At 53.9% G+C, this 18633-nt stretch overlaps 1 protein-coding gene and 1 long non-coding RNA gene across 2 annotated transcripts; both read left to right on the top strand.

The window, feature by feature from the left end:
• The first annotated feature begins 918 nt into the window (after positions 1 to 918).
• LOC115944657 (uncharacterized) lies at positions 919 to 2566 on the top strand. The gene is made up of 3 exons (XR_004079186.2): positions 919 to 1298; positions 1948 to 2084; positions 2359 to 2566. It is a non-coding gene; the product is annotated as an uncharacterized LOC115944657 (long non-coding RNA).
• Positions 2567 to 8771: 6205 nt separating this feature from the next.
• Positions 8772 to 11361, top strand: SP9 (Sp9 transcription factor). The gene is made up of 2 exons (XM_006744591.2): positions 8772 to 8918; positions 9922 to 11361. Exons 1-2 carry the CDS (start codon positions 8898 to 8900, stop codon positions 11359 to 11361), a joined length of 1461 nt encoding a protein of 486 aa, XP_006744654.2. The 5' UTR covers positions 8772 to 8897.
• The last annotated feature ends 7272 nt before the right edge of the window (positions 11362 to 18633 follow it).

Below are 18633 nucleotides of genomic sequence, written 5' to 3'. Positions count from 1 at the left end.
AATGCCCAAGGAGAAAGTGTTAGAGCCTCAGACGGCAGGGTTAACCTCCTGGGTCCCACTCCAGAGTGTCGGGAGAGCTCGGTTCTTTCAGCAGCCGCCGGGAAGGTTTCCAACTAACCCTCTCCCTGCGGTGGCCCTGAGGCCCTCACTGTAAGGCCAGTCCGGCAGCCAAGCTGCTGTAAGGAGCCGACACCACCCCTCTCCAGAGCCAACCTCCCCAGGCCTGGCCATCCCCTGCTGCGAATCCCAGATCCTCTCGATTGGGTTGGGCTAAAGTCCTCTTAATTAAGAAACAATAGCTATTTAAGAAGAAGCGCAAATAACCCGCTCTCTGCGCGCCCAGGCTTGGCATTGGAGTCCCGGCGGGGAAGGGAGCAGCTGGGGGAAAGCGAGACTGCTCTTGGAGGCCAGGGCGACCGGAGCACCCGGCGACCCGCCTCCCGGGCCCCGCCCTCAGCCTTCCCGCCCCGCGGGGACCTGACGGGTGGGGAACCAACCCCTACACTGCGGCAGATTTCGAGTGGAGGGATCCAAAAGCCCGCAGGGAGAGGGCGCGGAGCGCGGGAGTTGGCCGTTCCGGAGGGAGAGCAGGTCCCCAGTCCAGCCGCAGGCCCCCTGCGCCGGGCGCGCGGCGTCACTGCCACAAAATCCTTTTCTTCCCCGGACGGAGCCGACCCTCGATCCCTTGGAGGGTGGAGATTCCTCACGTTCCCTCCCCCCGCTCCCCCGGGCTGGAGGGGAGCTGTGGGATTAGGCTGGAGTGAATATTCCGCGTGCTCTATAATTACGCACACACTGAAATCTTTCACCGTTGACTTAAGTTACTTGGCGCAGCGAGGGCTGGGGCCCTGCGTATTGATTAAACGCAGCCTCTATTTACCTAAACAATAAATGTAGAGATTAGCGACGTTCACTTGATCACAATAATGGGGTTGACAATTAGGGGGCAATGCATCCCAGATGTAGCCGAGCCTATGGGAGGCGGGAGGGCGGCAGGCTTCTGGAAGAGGGGCGCTCGGGGGCCTACGGAGGCGGAGGTGCGGAGCCCCGCGCAGAGCGGCAGTCGGCACGCGGAGCTCGGCAGGAGGCTGAGGGGAGGCCCAGCCGCGGCAAGGCCGCCGGCCACCAGGCCCCGGAGGCACGCAGCGGGCTTTGGGGGACCTGAATGTCCCCGCGCCCAGGTAGGCATCTGGAGCGCCAAGCCCGCCTCCCCGCGGCTGTGTCACCTGCCTCAAGGCCGTCTCGCCTGCAGCTGCCTGGCTGGGAAGGACGATGGACGCCGCGGGCGCGTGCCCCGAGTAAGTGTGTCTGTGTCATCAATGTGCATTCTGCATGCGGCAGCGGGAGGAAGGGCAGCGGGGAGGCGCACGTGCCTAATGTGTGCGGAGCCTCCCTCTTCCCCTCTGTGTCCTCCAAGAAGCGAGTCAGGCTGGAGGTGTCAGTCTGGTCTCGCCATGGGAGTGGGTGTGACATCCATCCGTGCGTGTGACAGGAGAGGCTAGCCGCTCAGGGTTGGACCGGAGAGCGGCAGGACTCCAGAAAGCATGGTCGTGTGGACCCAGGATAGGCCTGTTCCCGGGCATATCACAGTACAGGGGGTACCGGGGTCCTTGGTGGAAATCTTATAACCAACCTTCTTCCTCAGCCACTCACGGCGTTGGGGGGCCCTGAGAAATCCTAGGAAGCGGAGGATTGAAAAGAACTAACTCAGAGCAGAACTCAGGCGAGCAAGATATGGGGTCAAAAAGGGCGGATGAGAGCAGTTGGTAGTGGTGTGTGTGGGTGTGTGAAATCGTGATCCACCTAGAAGAGTTTCCCAGTCCTGGGTTCCCATCCCATACCGGCTGCAAAAGACTCTCCCAAAGCAAGTGGTTTCGCTCTCTTTTTCCCCCCCTCTTCCCTCTGGGCCCCATTATCAACCCATTATGCTTCCCATTCCACATTTAGGTACACACACAAGGATTTGTTCCAGACATCCACAAACAAGCCAGGACGAAGCCCTTTCCCGCCAAACCGCTAAGGCTGGGAAATAAACAGTGCCTGCCCAAACTCTGGGAGAGGGAACCTGGGAGAAGACTTGAGTGGTAAGAGGATCTAGAGGATTGGAAGGAGGAAGGGGAAAGGAAGAGAGAAGGTTGGGAAAGAGAAAAAAGAGGAAGGAGGAAGAGGAGGGAGCAGCAGGGGCAGAGTTGGGCGTGGGGTTCGGTTACAAACATCCCCCCCCCCCCCCGCCCGGGGCTCAGGGTCTTTCCGAGCGCTGTCTTCCTCACCGCAGAGCCGAAGCAGACTGGGGGAGGGGGCGCTAAGACAAAGGGAATTCTCCGGGAAGTGTCAAGTGCATCTGTCCTCTCCTTGCAGGCTCTGGAAAAACTGGCAGGAATTTCCTTGTCGTGAGAAGACCGACGAGCGTCTGCAGCAGAGACAACTACAAACAGACTTTGGGACGGGAAGGAGGGCGGGAGGAGGGGTGGCGGGGGCCAGCTTTGATAGCTTCAACTCTGTTGTAATTTTGTCTTCTCCACATTAGCCAAAATAGTCAGCCCTAGCTAGGAGTTCTGTTCCGCGGAGTCCCCTCCCACCCCACCCCTCCACCCCCGAGTCATGTGCACGCGGGGAGCTGGGTCGCCGCTCCTCCCCGAGTCGCGTCTGAAACTTCAAGGGCTAATGGTTCTGTGTTCCTGCCGTAATTAGGAGGCCACACAGCTCTCCAACACTGCGTTAAACAAGTATGTAAGTCATCCTCCCCCTCTCCGGGGACAGACCCGGGGAAGGAAGGCAGCTGGGACCGCTCCAGGCGGTGTCCTCCGTTAGGGGAGTGGCTTCTCTGTGACCCCCGGCTGCTCCTCCTGGCCTTGGTCTTTCTAATAAGCTCTTCCTTAGAAAGTAGAGAAAGGGGCAAAGAATGTGCATCTCGCCACCCACCGGACAAGCCAGGCGAGCCTGTGTCTGTGCTTGAAAAGTTTTCTAAATAAATCGCTCTGGTGGTTCCAAGCAGTGATGAACAGAGGCTGAACCCGGGTCTTTTCCAGAACAGTGCAACGGATGTAAAGAAGCTGCAGTCCCAGCCTTTCCCTTTTCTTCCCCCCTGTAAATCAGCCATATAAATCATTCGCATTGTTTAAGGTACATTGATCAATCTAATGGCTTGTAATAGGCTCCTAATTGCCACTTGCAGAGTTCTGTAGGTTCCTGTTTGAACAGGGAAGGTTTCGATTCCAGCCAAAGTCCACCTTCATCTTGAGACTGGATGATTACAGACCCAGGAGGAGCACCACAGTGGCCTGGCCACTGGAGTCTCAGTGCTTCAGGGGAGGGAGGAGTGGGGGCTTACTGGAGATATTTACTATTTTTTTTTCTTCTCTTTTCAAAGCCCACTTTTAAATTAGTAATTCTCTCTCTCTCTGTCTTTTTTCTTTAACAAATTACTAATTCTCTAATGAGCAAAGCCCAGGTAATGATGTATTGTTTATTGTTTATATCAGACAAGAAACTTTCCTTATTTGCATCCTTTATGTCTGTATGTACAGTAAAAACTTCCTTAGCAGCAAATGGGTATTCTCTTAGTCATCCCTTTTCTTTTGATTTACTTATTTCTAACATGGTAACACCAGGAGTCGTCATAGCAAATAATATGGGGGGAGGGGCATGCTAAAAGGAAGGAAGAAGAAGCCAAACTTTCTCCAATATGGAGTCCTGGAGATATGCCTAAATGCCTGCTTAACATCTTGTGGTGGTAATGTCTCCTCCAAGCTCTGGATGGAGGAGGCTGAGTTGGAAGTATCCTCAAAAGCTGCCTATGAAAGAGTAAAACTGAGGAAACTGGGACCCTGGCTGGGAGGAGCTGAATGTGACCAGAATCCTCTGGCCTTTGGCTTTTTTTTTTTTTTTTTTTTGATGTTAACTCAAAAGATTAATGTTCCAGAGGTGGTTCTATTTAAGTTGGTTGAGACAACAAATTGTGACTTTCTTTGGTAGAAACACTGTAAAAAAAGAAGAAAGCCAACACTGAATGACACATTTGCTTAGGTCTAAGACCCCTCTGTGATAGTTGGTAATGGAGGGAGGAAGGTGAAACTCCAAGCCCAATAGGCCCCCCATAGTTTCCGAGTAATGCAGTAAACAAATCTATGATGCTTGTTGAATAATCTTCCAATAATTGCAGTCATTAAAATCATCACACAGTCTACAGTTCCCTTCCTTCCTTTGACACACCAGTCTTTCCTTTAATTGTTAATGCGTTTTTGGCTCAGATAAACAGATCAAGGCAGGCTTAAAATATAAGGCCCAGATACATCTAGCAGCAGAAAATTAGTTGTGGAGCAAATGTTTGGAGTGTACTTAATGACCAGGGGTTTTCACTTTCTCCAGTAGACCCTTACAGGCAAGAAGGATTTGCATCTCCTGCCACCTCTAAATAACAGTATCACATCTGAGGTAGAGAAAAGATCCTTCCAGGCTCTTTTATATATCCAAGGGTTGGGTTGGAATTAGGGCATTATAGAACAAGTATTAAATGGAAGCTTAGCAGAAATTGCGGGAGAGTTCCTCAATTTTCAATTAATTTTCTCCATTCATCTGATCTCAAGGCTGGTGCTTTTTAAAATATAAATATGTGTTAACTATAAAAGATTCCCTTCTAATCAAAAGCTGCATTTCATTTGCACCCACAACTGGCAAGCTCCAACTGTGGAAAGGATTTACTGCACTCAACAGGCGCTTCCCTCTGTCCCTGCTTCCTTCGCCCTTGTTCGTGGCAGGCGATTATGGTACACAGGGGCAGCTTTTTTTTTTTTTTTTTAACCCAAGTTATTAATGTATCTCCCCAATCCCCACACCGTGCTGACCTGATAATCACTGCTGTAGTGTAGATCATGCAAATGAAAAGCATAATTAAGTGAGCAAATGATTCAAAAAGGGAGCGCTGTGGCTTACCAAATAAGTAAATAAAGGCAGGTGGGAGGAGGACAGGTCAGATAAATGCTTTTTAAGGGCTCCTCTCGCTTCCCTCTCCCCTGTGCCCGCCCCCGGGCTTCCCGGTCCTGGTGGTCGAGGCTTTGACAGCAACCAGCAGGGCCCAAGCGAGAACCTTCGGTTCCTCCTCCCCCCAACGCCTCCCCTCCCGCCCACATCCTCAAGTCTCCCCAAGTCTACCTCACCCCACCCTGGAGCTGTATATCCGCTGCTAACTCTGGGAGTGGCCGAAGCCCCGGGGAGACTGGGCAGCCACCTAATATTTCGAATTATTCAGAAGATAGATGGTCCTCCCCGTCCCCACCCTGCTTCCTGTGCATCGGGGAGAAGCATTTTTTTTCCTGTGGTGTAGGAGCTCCAATCCTTCGGATCAGCGCTAATGACGGAATTGTTCCCCGGCTTTGCCTTCTAAACGCCGCAACTTGAGCAGTTGCTCAGATCAAAGCTCTCGGGAGAGGCAAGATGGGAGAAACAATATTTGCTCAAAGGAAGTGAACTCTTCCCTTTAATTACCCTATTCTTCTTTATTAGGATTCCTATTGAATTTTTTTTTTTTTGCAAAAAAAAATTATGTTCATTTAACCATAGTGTATTTGCGATGTAAATATATTCCAAGATGAAAACGTCACGGATCAATTGTAAAGGACCCGGATACATAATTTTAAAAAATCAGTTTCAGTGTATATGAGGTTCTCACCCCACTTTCGCTGCTCAGTCAGATTTGTTTATGCAGAATCGACATTTAATAGTGCTAATTGCACTCCAGTTAAATTGCCCTGATTGCAGAAAGGGAAGCAATTTTCGTGCTCTCTGTCTGGGTTTGGAAGAAATTGTTTTATATTCACCTCTTTATAAAGAAGTGGAGATAAGGCACCGGGGCCTTTGCACAAATTGCACTTAGGGGCTGACTGGCAGCATTCAGGCGCTATAATAGAGCATTATTTGGCCGTTTTGAATAATGTAAAGCGTTTGCTGAAAGCTATTCTCCCGAAAATTGCTTTAACTTTTAAAAGGGTGATGATTCACTCCAAACCAGGCCTTTGTTACATTGTCATTATTTCCCCAAATGTTTTAACAGTCAGCTCAACACTTTAGCATAACACATTGATCTTTGTTTAAAAACTAGATTTTTTCGAGGATGAAAAAATCTGTCACACGAAAAAAAAAAACTGGACTTCTTTGGGAAGATTTCCCTGGGACCCCACCTTAGAGTTGAAGTGGCCTGGGTGTCGGCCTGCGTTCGTTTGGAAGATTTCCCTAACTTTTATTGTGATCCGGACGCGTGTATCTAAAGGAATATCCGAGTGCCCACGTAGAGAGTCTGACAGCTGGAACCACATTGAAAATGGCAGGAGGGGGAGGGGAGCAGACGAGGAGAAGGAGAAGAGGAAGGTAACCAGGGCTCCCGGAGCCCGAGGTGCCAGCATGAGCTGTTTTAAATGGTTGACTTGAAAATGTCACTAGAGCTAAGTGGCTTTCCGGATTGTCTTTATTTATTACGTTGTCAGGTTTCCTTAAGGAGGGGGTGGGTTGGAGGTGGGGGAGGAGGTGGTAAGGGGAAACCTCCGCGCCTCTCCTACCCGGGCTGCAGTGGGTGAGTCGGAAACGCAACGCTGCCACTTAACAATCCCTCTATTAGTAAATCGACGCGGAGACTCTACGGGAAGCCGAGCACTAGTCTCCCCTTCCAGGGCAGAAGTCACCTGTTGGGAACAGCTCCCGGGTCCCCCTGCCGGGCTTTCTGGCTCTTCCAGGCTGCCTGGATTTCCCCTTAACCTTCCACCCTGAGTCCCCCGCCCCGCCCCCCCCCGAGGCTTTTGACACCTTCTCCACCCCCCCCCCCATTTCCACCACAATCCCCCAGGGCACAGAGCTTCAGGATAGCAATGGGTCTTCTCACTCTCTCTTCTCCCCTCCTTCTTTCTCTGTCACAATTTCCTCGGTGCTTTCCCCACCTTAAAATAAAGTGTGTGTGTGTTTGTGGGGAATTCTGAGCAAAGGTATTATAACGAAAAGCAAAGAAAGCAACCCATACAGCCCTTCCACCCACCGAGTGCACCAGGATGCAAGTAGGCTCCATCTTAGGGCCGAGAGAAGAGCCACAGTGGTCGCACTTTTGGGCCAAGAGATATTGCAAAGAGGAGAGAAAACACTGGGGACACAGTTCCACTCCTCCTTACTTGCTCCCTTCGGCAACAACTCCTCTTTTGCACCCAAGCACTTGGGGTTCGTGGTTACAATGTCTTTTAAAGAGCAGGATGTGGGTTTGGAAGGGAATGTGGTACATTAAAACCAGCATCCAGGTCTGTCCGAGGACGCTGGTATTTCTGGTTCAAAAGCAGCTCCAACTGCCCTGAAGAAAGAGAAAACGAGACCCAGAAAGAAAAGCGAACTGCTTAGCGATTGCTGAGGGACTCCAGCACGCGCAGTTGTCTGTCTGAGGACACCTCTTTTCACACCGACAAGATCCGGAAAGGACTTCAGGATGCTTTCAGCCTACAAAATGTTGAGGCGCCCACGTGTGGCCTTGTCCCCCTCACTCGCGGATGGAGGTCCCCAAGAGAGGCTCCTGGAGCACGTCCACGAAAGCAGGGCGCTGCGTGGGGAGAGCCCACCTCTCAACAAGGTGTCTTTGCTGAGCACAAGAGCCTCTAGGCCCAGGAGGTCTGGAGTGGGAGTGGGTTGAAGCTGGGGCAAGAAAACTCGACTCCAGGCTGAAACGTGACGTGCAAATCTTCACCGGGTTAAACAAACAGCCGAGCAAGCTGCAGCTTCAGCGGGGGTGGCGGTGGGGGCGGACGCAGCTCGCGCGGGTCTATGTTTCCAAAGTTGTTACAATGTGAAAATAAGCGGCTTCGTGCAGCGTGTTGTATGGGTTGATGCCTCCCACCCCCACGCCAGCCCCCTGCGAAACCCGGCAGATAATCAGCGCTTCCCACTGTTTAGTCGTATTTGACAACTGGGTTAACCTGGTATCTAGGCGCTGGCGAAACGGTACAAAGGGTGCCCTCAATTACCACTAGAAGCTTCTGGTGTGAGTGGCACTTGTATTGCCCCCCGGGTCAGAGGCCAGAGCGACAATTAGGAAGTCACTTAGACCTCTGGGGGAAATAGCGGGATGCGCCGGCTCCAGGCCCTCCCAACAAGTCTGTGGGTGTAGACCTGGACGGAGAGGCCTATTTCTCTCCTCTCAGAGGAGCTGTCCTTTCGCGCCCTCTCCTCAATGTGACTCTGGAGCGGGTAAAACCGAATCCAGTGGGGAAAAGGAACTGAGTAGAAGACAAACGACAATGATAAAATTGCGAGCGAGAATGATGGATCCCAGCTGAAGTTGTGCTCCGCAGGCGAGAGCCTAGATACACAAAGTGAGCGTTGACATTTCCGTCTTTACTTAGGCCTTGCTGGTGCGGCCTCCGCCTCGGCGCCCCCTCCCCTCTTGCCTTCTTTCCCACAAGTGGGGAGTGGAGTAGGACTGTCAGTTCTAACTTGCATCATCTCGGGGTGGTTCGGGGGGCTTGTGGCTTGGTCTCAGCGCTACTTAAACCTGGCTTGGTGCGTGTGTGTAAATTTTTAATTGCACTGTAATTTCTTCAGTCTCTAGCCCGCGCCCCCTCCCCCCAACACCTCGCTAGCCGCCTTGACTGGCACGCGCCGGGAGCCCTGGCTTGGGCCCCTCGGCGCGTCTGATTGGCTGCGGGGCAGCTCCCGTCTGCTCCGCCTGCGCCCTCATTGGGCGAGAGGCGCAGCCAGCGGCACTTCAAAGCGGGTGCTCCTCGCACTTAGGCTGAGTTTAGCCGGCGGGAGCCCGGAGTCCGCTCGGCGCGAGCGCGGGGACGCGGGAGCTGCGCGGGATCCGAGCAGCTTTCCGGAGCAGCCGTCAGGCTCAGCCCCGCTCCCGGCCCCGCCGCGCAGCCCAGGGACCTGCTATGGCCACGTCTATACTCGGGGTAAGTCGGAAGTGCGGCAAGGCATTTGCTTGTTTTAACTGCAGTAAATTTTCGTTATGGCTTCTCTGTGTCCGCGGCTCCGGAGAAACTGTTGCTGCCGGACTGCAGCTTCAGCTCCTTTTAGCACTTTTCACATTTCTGGGACTGATTCTTTCCAAGTTATTGAAACCTAGGAGATGCCTTTGTAAGAAAATGATTTGTTAAGCAAGTCCTTTTTTATGTGGCTTTAAAGAAAACCTAGAGGTTTCTTTTCTTCCCCTGGTGATTTATACCCCATCCCCCCTTGCTCCGGGGATTGTTGCAATTACGCGACAGTGGTGTTTCCAGAAAACAGCCTTAATCGTTTTGCAGTCCGTGTAGTCACGTTAACAAACATTTACACTTCTGTGGCTCCCCAGTTCGCTTGTGACTTTGAAATCCATCGCTGGGTCCCTTCTCCTCGGATTTTCGTTTTCATAATCGAGGGGGTTTTTTTTGGGGGGGGAGTGTAAACATTAACAACAACCTTTTTCTATTTAAAAAAAATAAAGAGTCAAGTCGTAGCCACCCTTGGAAGCAGTGTCCCAAGTTTCCCCCGCCCCCGAGCCGCTGCTTCGGCCGCCTCCGCCCTCACCCGGTGTTTGTTGTCGTTGTGTTTACTTCCGTGCTTTACTCCGAAGGGCTATTTGGGGGCCTCAGTGAGAGGAGCGGGCTTACGGCGAGCGGGAGGCAAGCAACCCGAGTCCGGCCCTGGGTAGGGGTTGCAGCGGCTGAGACCGGGAGAACTGAGACATCTTTGATTTCTAGGCCCAGCGAAGAGCAACTTTCCAGCGCCGGGCCCCTCGCCCCTGGGAGCGGCGCATCCTTGGCGAGCGCGCGGGGAGGAGGCGCGAGCCCGGGAGCCACGACCCCCCGGGACCAGCCGCGGGGAAACGAGGCTGCTCACGGGTGCACTTTGTGTCTTCCTCCCACTTCTTCCTGCCCTCCTTCTCCTTTGCTCCCTCCCTCACCCCACCCACTCTAGGAAGAGCCGCGCTTCGGAACGACCCCGTTGGCCATGCTGGCGGCGACCTGCAACAAGATCGGCAACACGAGCCCGCTGACTACACTGCCGGAGTCGAGCGCCTTCGCCAAGGGCGGCTTCCACCCCTGGAAGCGCTCCTCGTCCAGCTGCAACCTCGGCTCCAGCCTCTCGGGCTTCGCCGTGGCCACCGGTGGCCGCGGCTCGGGCGGCCTGGCGGGGGGCTCGGGCGCAGCCAACAGCGCCTTCTGCCTGGCCTCCACGTCCCCCACGTCGTCCGCTTTCAGCAGCGACTACGGCGGCCTCTTCTCCAACTCGGCGGCGGCCGCGGCGGCGGCGGCCGGAGTGTCCCCGCAGGAGGCGGGCGGCCAGTCGGCCTTCATCTCCAAGGTGCACACGACGGCGGCCGACGGCCTGTACCCGCGCGTGGGCATGGCGCACCCGTACGAGTCGTGGTACAAGTCGGGCTTCCACTCGACGCTGGCGGCGGGCGAGGTGACCAACGGCGCGGCGTCGTCGTGGTGGGACGTGCACAGCAGCCCGGGCTCGTGGCTGGAGGTGCAGAACCCCGCTGGGGGGCTCCAGAGCTCGCTGCACTCGGGCGCCCCCCAGGCCTCGCTGCACTCGCAGCTGGGCACCTACAACCCCGACTTCAGCTCGCTCACGCACTCGGCCTTCAGCTCCACGGGCCTCGGCTCCTCGGCCGCCGCCGCCTCGCACTTGCTCTCGACCAGCCAGCACCTGCTGGCTCAGGACGGCTTCAAGCCGGTGCTGCCCTCCTACTCGGACTCCAGCGCCGCGGTGGCGGCCGCCGCTGCCAGCGCCATGATCTCGGGCGCCGCGGCCGCCGCCGCCGGGGGGAGCTCGGCGCGCTCCGCCCGCCGCTATTCCGGCCGCGCCACCTGCGACTGCCCCAACTGCCAGGAGGCGGAGCGGCTGGGCCCGGCCGGAGCGAGCCTGCGGCGCAAGGGCCTGCACAGCTGCCACATCCCGGGCTGCGGCAAGGTGTACGGCAAGACGTCGCACCTGAAGGCACACCTGCGCTGGCACACGGGCGAGCGGCCCTTCGTGTGCAACTGGCTCTTCTGCGGCAAGCGCTTCACGCGCTCGGACGAGCTGCAGCGGCACCTGCGGACTCACACGGGCGAGAAGCGCTTCGCCTGCCCGGTGTGCAACAAGCGCTTCATGCGCAGCGACCACCTGAGCAAACACATTAAGACGCACAACGGGGGCGGCGGGGGCAAAAAGGGCAGCGACAGTGACACGGACGCCAGCAACCTGGAGACGCCCCGCTCCGAGTCCCCCGACCTCATCCTGCACGACTCCAGCGTCAGTGCCGCCCGGGCGGCGGCGGCGGCGGCGGCGGCTGCGGCGGCGGCCGCGGCGGCCGCGGCGGCCTCGGCGGGAGGCAAGGAAGCCGCGTCCGGCCCCAACGACTCTTAGAGGCCGGGCGAGAAGTGCGAGCGAGCGAGTAGAGACACCGAGAGCGAGCGAGAGGTTCGGAGGGCCAGCGAGCGGGGCACGGACGGGCGGGGGCTCCAGTGACGCCCCCGGGCCAGCGCCAAGTGTAGCAGCGCCCGGCTCCTCCGCCGCTGCTCGCCGGCCACGCCAGGAGCTCCCCTCTGCTGTCCCAGCCCAGACGAGAATCGAACGCGTGGTCCAGGAACAAAAGCAAACCATCTCCGACACAAACAACACTTCAAAAAACTGCACACACGCACACACACACACACACCGGACACCTACAACCACAAGCACGCACATTAGCGCGCGCCTGCGCGCGTACACGCACACACACGCACACACACAACACTCGCACAAACTTCTCGAGCGAACAGCAATACACAGAAACGCTCCCTCCTCCCCCACCGCCCACCCCCACTACCCTTCTCTTTCCTTTTCTCAAAAAACAAGCCACCACTCTGCAAAGGACTGTCAGAACATTTGAAAACAAACGGGACCTATAAAAACAGACCCTTTGTGTGGATTATATTATATATAAAATGCTCCAAGTCCTGCTTGATATCTACTTACAATGAGACTTTTTTTTCCTAAAAAGGAAGCATCAAAAAAGGCTTAAGGTGAGAAATTAAACTGGAAGTCTAGTGACAGTTTCTCTGTATTTCATAACATCTGTATAAATAGGGTTCAAAAGATTGTGTTCTTTTTTATTTTCTTGTAAATGTTCATTGGAATAGAGGTTTTTTTTTTTTTTTTTTTGGTGAATTCCTGAAATTCAGGGAGTTTTTTTTTTTTTAATTTTCTGATGCACTTTGTGAAAGTCAGTATATATGTAAAAGATATTTAAAATGTTGAGTTATCATTTCACTCACAAACACGTAAGTTAAGGTCATCTAAAGAAATTAAATGCGTTTATCTGTATGAAGAAAATCTTGACATCATATTTTCATTTTGGTATTATTAAAGGACTCTGAACAATACACTTCCTTTTTTAAAATCCTGTTCCCCTGTCAATAACCTTTACGTGGGTCGGCTTTTTTTTTGGTTGGGAAAAAAATTCCTCTAATGTTAGTTTTAGGTAATGTAAGGTTTATGTGAGTTATAAAAGCCATAATACATATATGTTTTTGAGAAGTCAAAATTATTTATTTGTATATCAATAGCGTAAATTAAATTGGGTTATAAGAACGTGTAGTTGTATTACTTAATGAGAGAGCTCTCAAAAGGTGACATTCTAAAACTCTGGAGCCCCTCAAATAAAGCAAAGATCCTTGGCAGCTTTAACTGGGGAGGTGCCTACACCTCCCGGAGGGGTCGGACAAAACTCCAGTGGGTTTGTTTGTTTTTAAAAAGCGATTTAAAAACAATCTGTGAAAGGAAAAAGCTTTTTAAAAGAAGTCTTTTAGCTCCCAAGCCCTCTACGTTGGGAAGCGACTCAGGGGAATAAATCGCTAGAGTCAATACCCCGGAAAAGACATTTCATGCCTAAATGAAAATCTTGTTAAATGTTATTAATTTTGACTTAGAGCACACAGCAGCCCCCTGTGCCTTGTATTCCCTTATTAGGGATTCATGTCTTATCAAATATCTAATTAATCTCCTAGACATCATTTGTTCTGGCCAACTTTATCTCAGCTGGTCCACGGGGAAAACTCCAAATATTCTCCGTGACAAAGCTCCCTTGAAGATCTTTTTAATTGTCTAAATTAACTGCACCAAATTTGCATGTCAAACGGTAAAGGGCAACCTGAGATAAAATGTAAACGTTTTAAAAGCCCCCAAACTAAGCACTTGATTTGATAACTAGGCTTTTTAATGTTATGGAAGACAACTGCTCCTTTCCTTTTCAAAGACGGCTGATCTATGCAAATAGTGAATTGGAAATGCCTAGGTCCCCGCGCCGTCAAATGGCCCTCGCAGGTTATTTGAATATCAGTGGCGCTGCTTCTGAAAAGGTTCAAGGATGCTCTCTGACTTCTTTGTGATTACTCAGTGCGGCGTCTTATTCTGAAGAAAAAAAACTCAGGAATAATTAAAGGCTGGGATCAGGCCTGGGAACACATTTGGGACAGGAATCTCATTTAGACAGTCTCTTTCAAAATAAGGCACAGTTAAATTGACCAGAAGGCAATTATTGAAATGAAAATTATTTTCACTCTTTGTCTTCTGACCACCAACTTAACAGCCCCAGTTTAAAAGAGAGGGAGAAGAGAGGGAGAGATGAAAAAGAAAATTGGTAAATGAGATAATTTCGCAATTCGAAAATGTTAATTTAGAAAATAAAGTACATATTTACAGAATAAAAATATTTCTGAGAGGCTCCCCACACAATAGGAAACACAAGCAAACTCAGCCCCAGTGGAATTTATTTTTTTTTTTACTGTCCATCTTGGGAACTTGAATGAAGGTTTGATTTTTAGGGATGAAAAAATAAATTATTGTTATAACAACCAACAAAATGTTTTCTCGCACACTCTGCTCTGAAAAGCCAAGTAGCAAAGTAGCGATAAAACATGGAGCTAAGGTCCCCAGAGGGACATTTGCAGCGTGAGGTTCGGTGTCTTCTTCCCTCTCCTCGTTCTTGCGGTCCCCACAGCCTCGGTTACCCCCGCTCTTCTTCCTCGAGTTTTTCTTCTCTTTGACCATTTTCTCTCCCCGCTCCAACAGTTCGTAACCAGGACCTCCCTCCCCAGCCGCCCGCGCGCCTCCTGGGTCAGGCCCGGGCTTCTGGAGAAGCCGGCCGGGGTGCGTTCGCTCCGGGGGCTTTGGGCCGTGGCGCTGGAGGCCGAGAGGGTGCCCGGCGCGTTTGGGGGCTGCGGGCCGGCGGCACCGAGGTGAGAGTGTGGCGGGGTTTCCTGAGGGATGAGGGCGCCCGGGCGTCTGTCCCAGGCGGCTTTGTTTCTCGTGGATAATAAAGGCAGATCAAAGGGCCTGGCCGTGCAGGTCCCGCTCGCCGCGCGGCTCCGGCCGCAGCCCAGTGATCAAGGCCTCTGCGCGCTGCCTCTGCCCCGCGGGTCAGCGGACGTCCATCACCGCGGCTCCCGGGAACTGCGGGCGGCGGCCCGGCCGAGCGTCCAGCCGGGAGACCAGAGCTCGCGGAGTCTGCACCCGAAGGAAGCGGGGCCCCTGCCCCCTGGCCCAACCCGTCAGGCGAAAACAGATCCCGGTCCCCCTCTCCTTCCCACCCTCAGCCCCAGGGGCTCCTGGGGGCGCGGGGAAGCCTTGGCCTGTGCGGGTGGCGACCCGCTGAGGCCGAGCAAACTGGAGACAGCGTGCGTGGGAGGGCAGGCCCTCGAGCGGGGAGACCAGCTCGGTCTCCACCTGAGGTGGGGCCGCGTCTCCCCAGGGCCACCTCGGGGCTCCGGCCGCCTGGGATGCTCCGGCTCGGGGGCCCGGGAGGAGCGGGTGGCCGAGGGAGGGGTCCGGGCGCACACCTCGGCAGCGGCCTGCAGGCCGGCGTGGGGCGGGGACCGCGGCCCGGCTGTTGGGGGCGCGGACCCGGTCTCTGAGTTCCGCGCGGCCCGCCTGAGGGGAAGTGCGATTTCGTTTCAGCCGGTTTCTCCCAGCGTTTCCTGTTCCTTTCTCCCAAAGCTTCCTGCGCAGTAAAGGAACGAAGAGCAAGTTTTCCTCAGCCCCGCGCCCACCCAGCCCCCAAACACACCCTCTTCCCCACCCCCACCCCGCGGTAACCTTTTCTGGGTCTCTTTCCCCCTCGAGGAGTGAACGGGAGCCTACCTGATGAGGAAAAAGAGAAAGAGGAAAAAAGAGAAAGATTTTCTTTCCTCAAGGAGAGCCAGCAACATTATTTTGACGAGATTAGATTGTGCACCTGAACGGCGTGTCTGGACATTCCGTCAAATAGTTATAAGTCGTGTAAAATTGAATTTCTTGTTATTCAGATGGAAACTTTATTTATTTTAACTCTAATCTTATTTGCATCTATTATCTGTATTCACCAAGGCTCTCTCCCACCACAAAAATGCAGATGAAGTAAATCTCACATAAATCCCGCCCATTTGTGTAATTGGTATACTAAGTGTTTATTTTAAGTGAGAATAATTTAGCTACAAATTTTCTTAAGGAATAACATTCTTAACACATTAAAAAAAACTGAAAACTCTGATTTGCTTTTATGTTTGACAGTCGCTCTTGATTCCCTTAAGAGGAGCTTGGCGAGTGCGGCTCGCGGGCGCCATCTAGAGCTCCGGGCCGGGAAGGCCGCGCTGTCCGCCCGGCTTGTCGCTCTTAGCGCCGGGAGACCGGCGTTTGCCGCGAGAAGCAGCAACCCAGCGAAGCGAGCAAAGAAAAGCGAGTTTTTGTGCACCAGGGGAGGGGGACGAGCCCCGCCATTGAGGGGCACTACTTAGCAATGGCCGGTATTACCGGTTCCAGGAAGGAGGTCGTTTTTGGAGCGTGCCAACTGAAAATCCAAACAAAACAAAATAACGCCCCGCTTGGCCCAACTCTTAGAATTGTCTCATTTAACATGCCTTTCAAGGTAACTTCAGGGTCTTCCAACTCGGAGTTGAGCACGCTGGGCTCTGTCGGCGGCGACGTGGACCCCGGGACGGGGACGCGGCCGTGGGCACAGTCCCCCGCGCTCTTGGCCCAAGGACTCGGGATCCGAGGGCTCCCGATCGGCGAGGCCCGCCCGCGTGGACTATCCGGGACCGACCGGAACCAAGCTGATCAAACCAGGCCACCAGACCGTCCCACGTCCCCAGACTTCCCTTTGAAGGGGAGGTTAGCGAGGGACCCCGCAGCCAGACCGGGGAGGGCCGAAGTATCTTTTTGCCTTGCCGCCGCCCTCCAGGCAGCCGTCCCGCCCGAGTCGGGTGGTGCTGGGGGCTGCTGAGCAGGCCGGAACCTGGAGGAACGCGCAGGGCTCCCGACGGCGCCCAGAAGCCCCGGAACCCCTCGCCCCAGCCCCTCCTGAAGAGTCCGCACTCCCTGCCGGCGGAAACTGACCCCTTGTGTCCCCACCTTTCCCCCTTTGAGACCCAAATCTAAAATCGGATAACAGTTGGAGGCGTTGACCAATTTTCTCTCCAGGCTGTGCATCGCCCTCCCCGCGCCGCCCCTTTCCCTCCTCTTCCCAGTCCACTACCCCACCCCTCATCTTCAGACTTCGTGCGGTGGCTTCTTCCCCTCCTTTCTTGCCACCCCCCCGCGCGCCTTTATTGTATTTTGATCTTAAAAGCTACACCTCCAAATCCCGCGCCCAGGGCGGCAAAAGCGCGGTCGCCCGCAACAGCGAGAGTCGGCCGAGACGCTAGGGCGCCGGGCTCCCCGATCTCCAGCCGGGGAGAAGCGGTGCGTTTCCGGGAACTCGCATCCACCTTTGCAGCGAGTAGCTCGGCTGGGTTTGTATTTGCTGTTTTAATACAAACCCCGCCGCACTGCCTATTTCAAAGATGTGCTAATTACTACTTGGATAGCAGGGCGCAAAGTCCTTGTCCATTTCCCAGTACAAAGTAGGTTGCTAGAAAATTTGAAATTGCCTTTCAGCCTAAAGCTGCCTTACCTGAATGTCATAATTACAGTAATTATGTACATCCAAATTACATGCTAATTAAATTAGAATCAAATCGTTCTAAATCGAAATCAAATGAGGTAGTGAAGAATTAATCAATGACAACATAAATAGAGAGCTTCCTTCAGAGATATTTATTGTAACGATCCAAGGAGGAATTTGATCTGAAAAAGTCACCTGTTTATTTACTTTCAAATTCGTAATCAGTTATTATCCCTTCTCCATAATTTTAACCGTTCTGTGTTATTTACCCCCCACCCTTTCTAGACGCTGGAGTTTATAGAAATATGTATGAGGTAAATACATACAGACATGCCTACCCTATATGTTATTGATATAAATATATACAGTGTGTTTGCAACTCCAGTTAAGGGGAAGGTTTCAGAATGTCCGTGGGGACACAATCCTTCAGGGCCTGTTCTCTGAGACCCGGGAAAGAAAAACACCTAAGTTTTTAGATTTTTCTAAGATCCCTGCACTCTCTTCCTCTGGAAATTCTTATCAGGGATTTTGCATTGTTTTGCGAACACCTAACCGTTTCTGGGTGGTTCATATATAAAAGAAAAGCAAAGTGATAGGTTGTCTCCCCCAGTCCGTTTTTGCTGGCAGACTGCAGGCTGGAGTTGACATTTCCATTTTGCCCCGAGAGCGAGAGATTAGCATCAGCGTCCTAAAGCGCCCTCTTCACCTGTGGAGCCGAGCAACGAGAGAAATTTCGCTCACTTTCCTAACCACCGAAGGCGAGTCCACCCTCCGACCTTCGCCGGAGAACCGCGTCGAAGGCAGGGCGAGGTTAGGCGGGGGCTGGCGGGCGAGGGCGCGTGGCGGCCCCGGCGGCCGGCCCCCAGGGCGCAGCCCCCTTGGCCCGCAGCCTGGCGGAGTGGCCCGGGAATTCCTCCTGGGCGGGTCAGGGCCACAGGCGTGCGGCGGGGGGCGGGCACCCGTGCTGCGGGCTAACCCGGACCCCTTCCCGTTACACTTTGTGGGTGGGGAGTCCAGCGGCCTCTCGGCACGGGAGGCGCATCTTCCAGGAAGGGGAGGCGCCCCCTAAGTCTCAGCTTTTCCATTTGGGTTTGAGGTGCGATCAGAAGGTGGCCGGACACAGGTCTAGAAGGAAAGCGCCACAGCACCCTGGGTGGCGTCGCCTCTGGGGACGGGCAGGGGCAACCCAGCACCAGACTCACTCCATCTCCCTACTCCAGCCCCCTTCCGGCTTCCTTTGGCTTTAGGGCGAGGTCCTTGGAAGCCCCGCTCTGGTCAGCAGCCGAGGCCCCGGACCTCCATTTCTCCACCCCGTCGGGAAGGCCTTGGAGCCGAAGGGACGGACGGGGGTTTTCCGCGTCTATGAGTGGGCTTGGGCAAGCGGCTCACGGGCAGTTTGGGCCGGAGTGTGGGTTTCTTTCCATCACAAGCGGCTCCTGACTTTCATCCCGCACCTCGCTGTCGTTATTACTGCTACATTCTGAGGGATGCTAAGGGTGGCGTGAAGGGAGGAGAAAGGCGGAAGGTGATGGGGAGTATCTGCCTCCCTTTCTGTCAGCAGGAACCGCGTTTTAGGAGCCTGGGCAGAACTCGCAGTTGCCATCGCACTTCCCAGACCTTAGGGTTCCCTCGGTCTTACTTGTTTCTCACGACTGTTAAAAAAGCATTTCTCCTTTTTGGTCCAAAAAACGCCCCCAAGGCCTGCAGCTATTGCATGCCTGTCTTTTTAGGAAGTGGTA

Source organism: Leptonychotes weddellii, chromosome 3 (assembly GCF_054177405.1).
Source record: "Leptonychotes weddellii isolate Sample4059 chromosome 3, ASM5417740v2, whole genome shotgun sequence".
In the NCBI taxonomy this organism is placed as follows: Eukaryota; Metazoa; Chordata; class Mammalia; order Carnivora; family Phocidae; genus Leptonychotes; species Leptonychotes weddellii.
The sequence above is the reverse complement of the archived record's forward strand: the minus strand, read 5'-3'. Positions and strand labels throughout refer to the sequence as shown.

Coding starts and splice junctions, on each gene's coding strand:
- SP9 (XM_006744591.2), top strand. CDS start 8,898: ATGGCCACGTCTATACTCGGG. Junction 8,919..9,921: donor TGGCCACGTCTATACTCGGG/GTAAGTCGGAAG, acceptor CACCCACTCTAG/GAAGAGCCGCGCTTCGGAAC.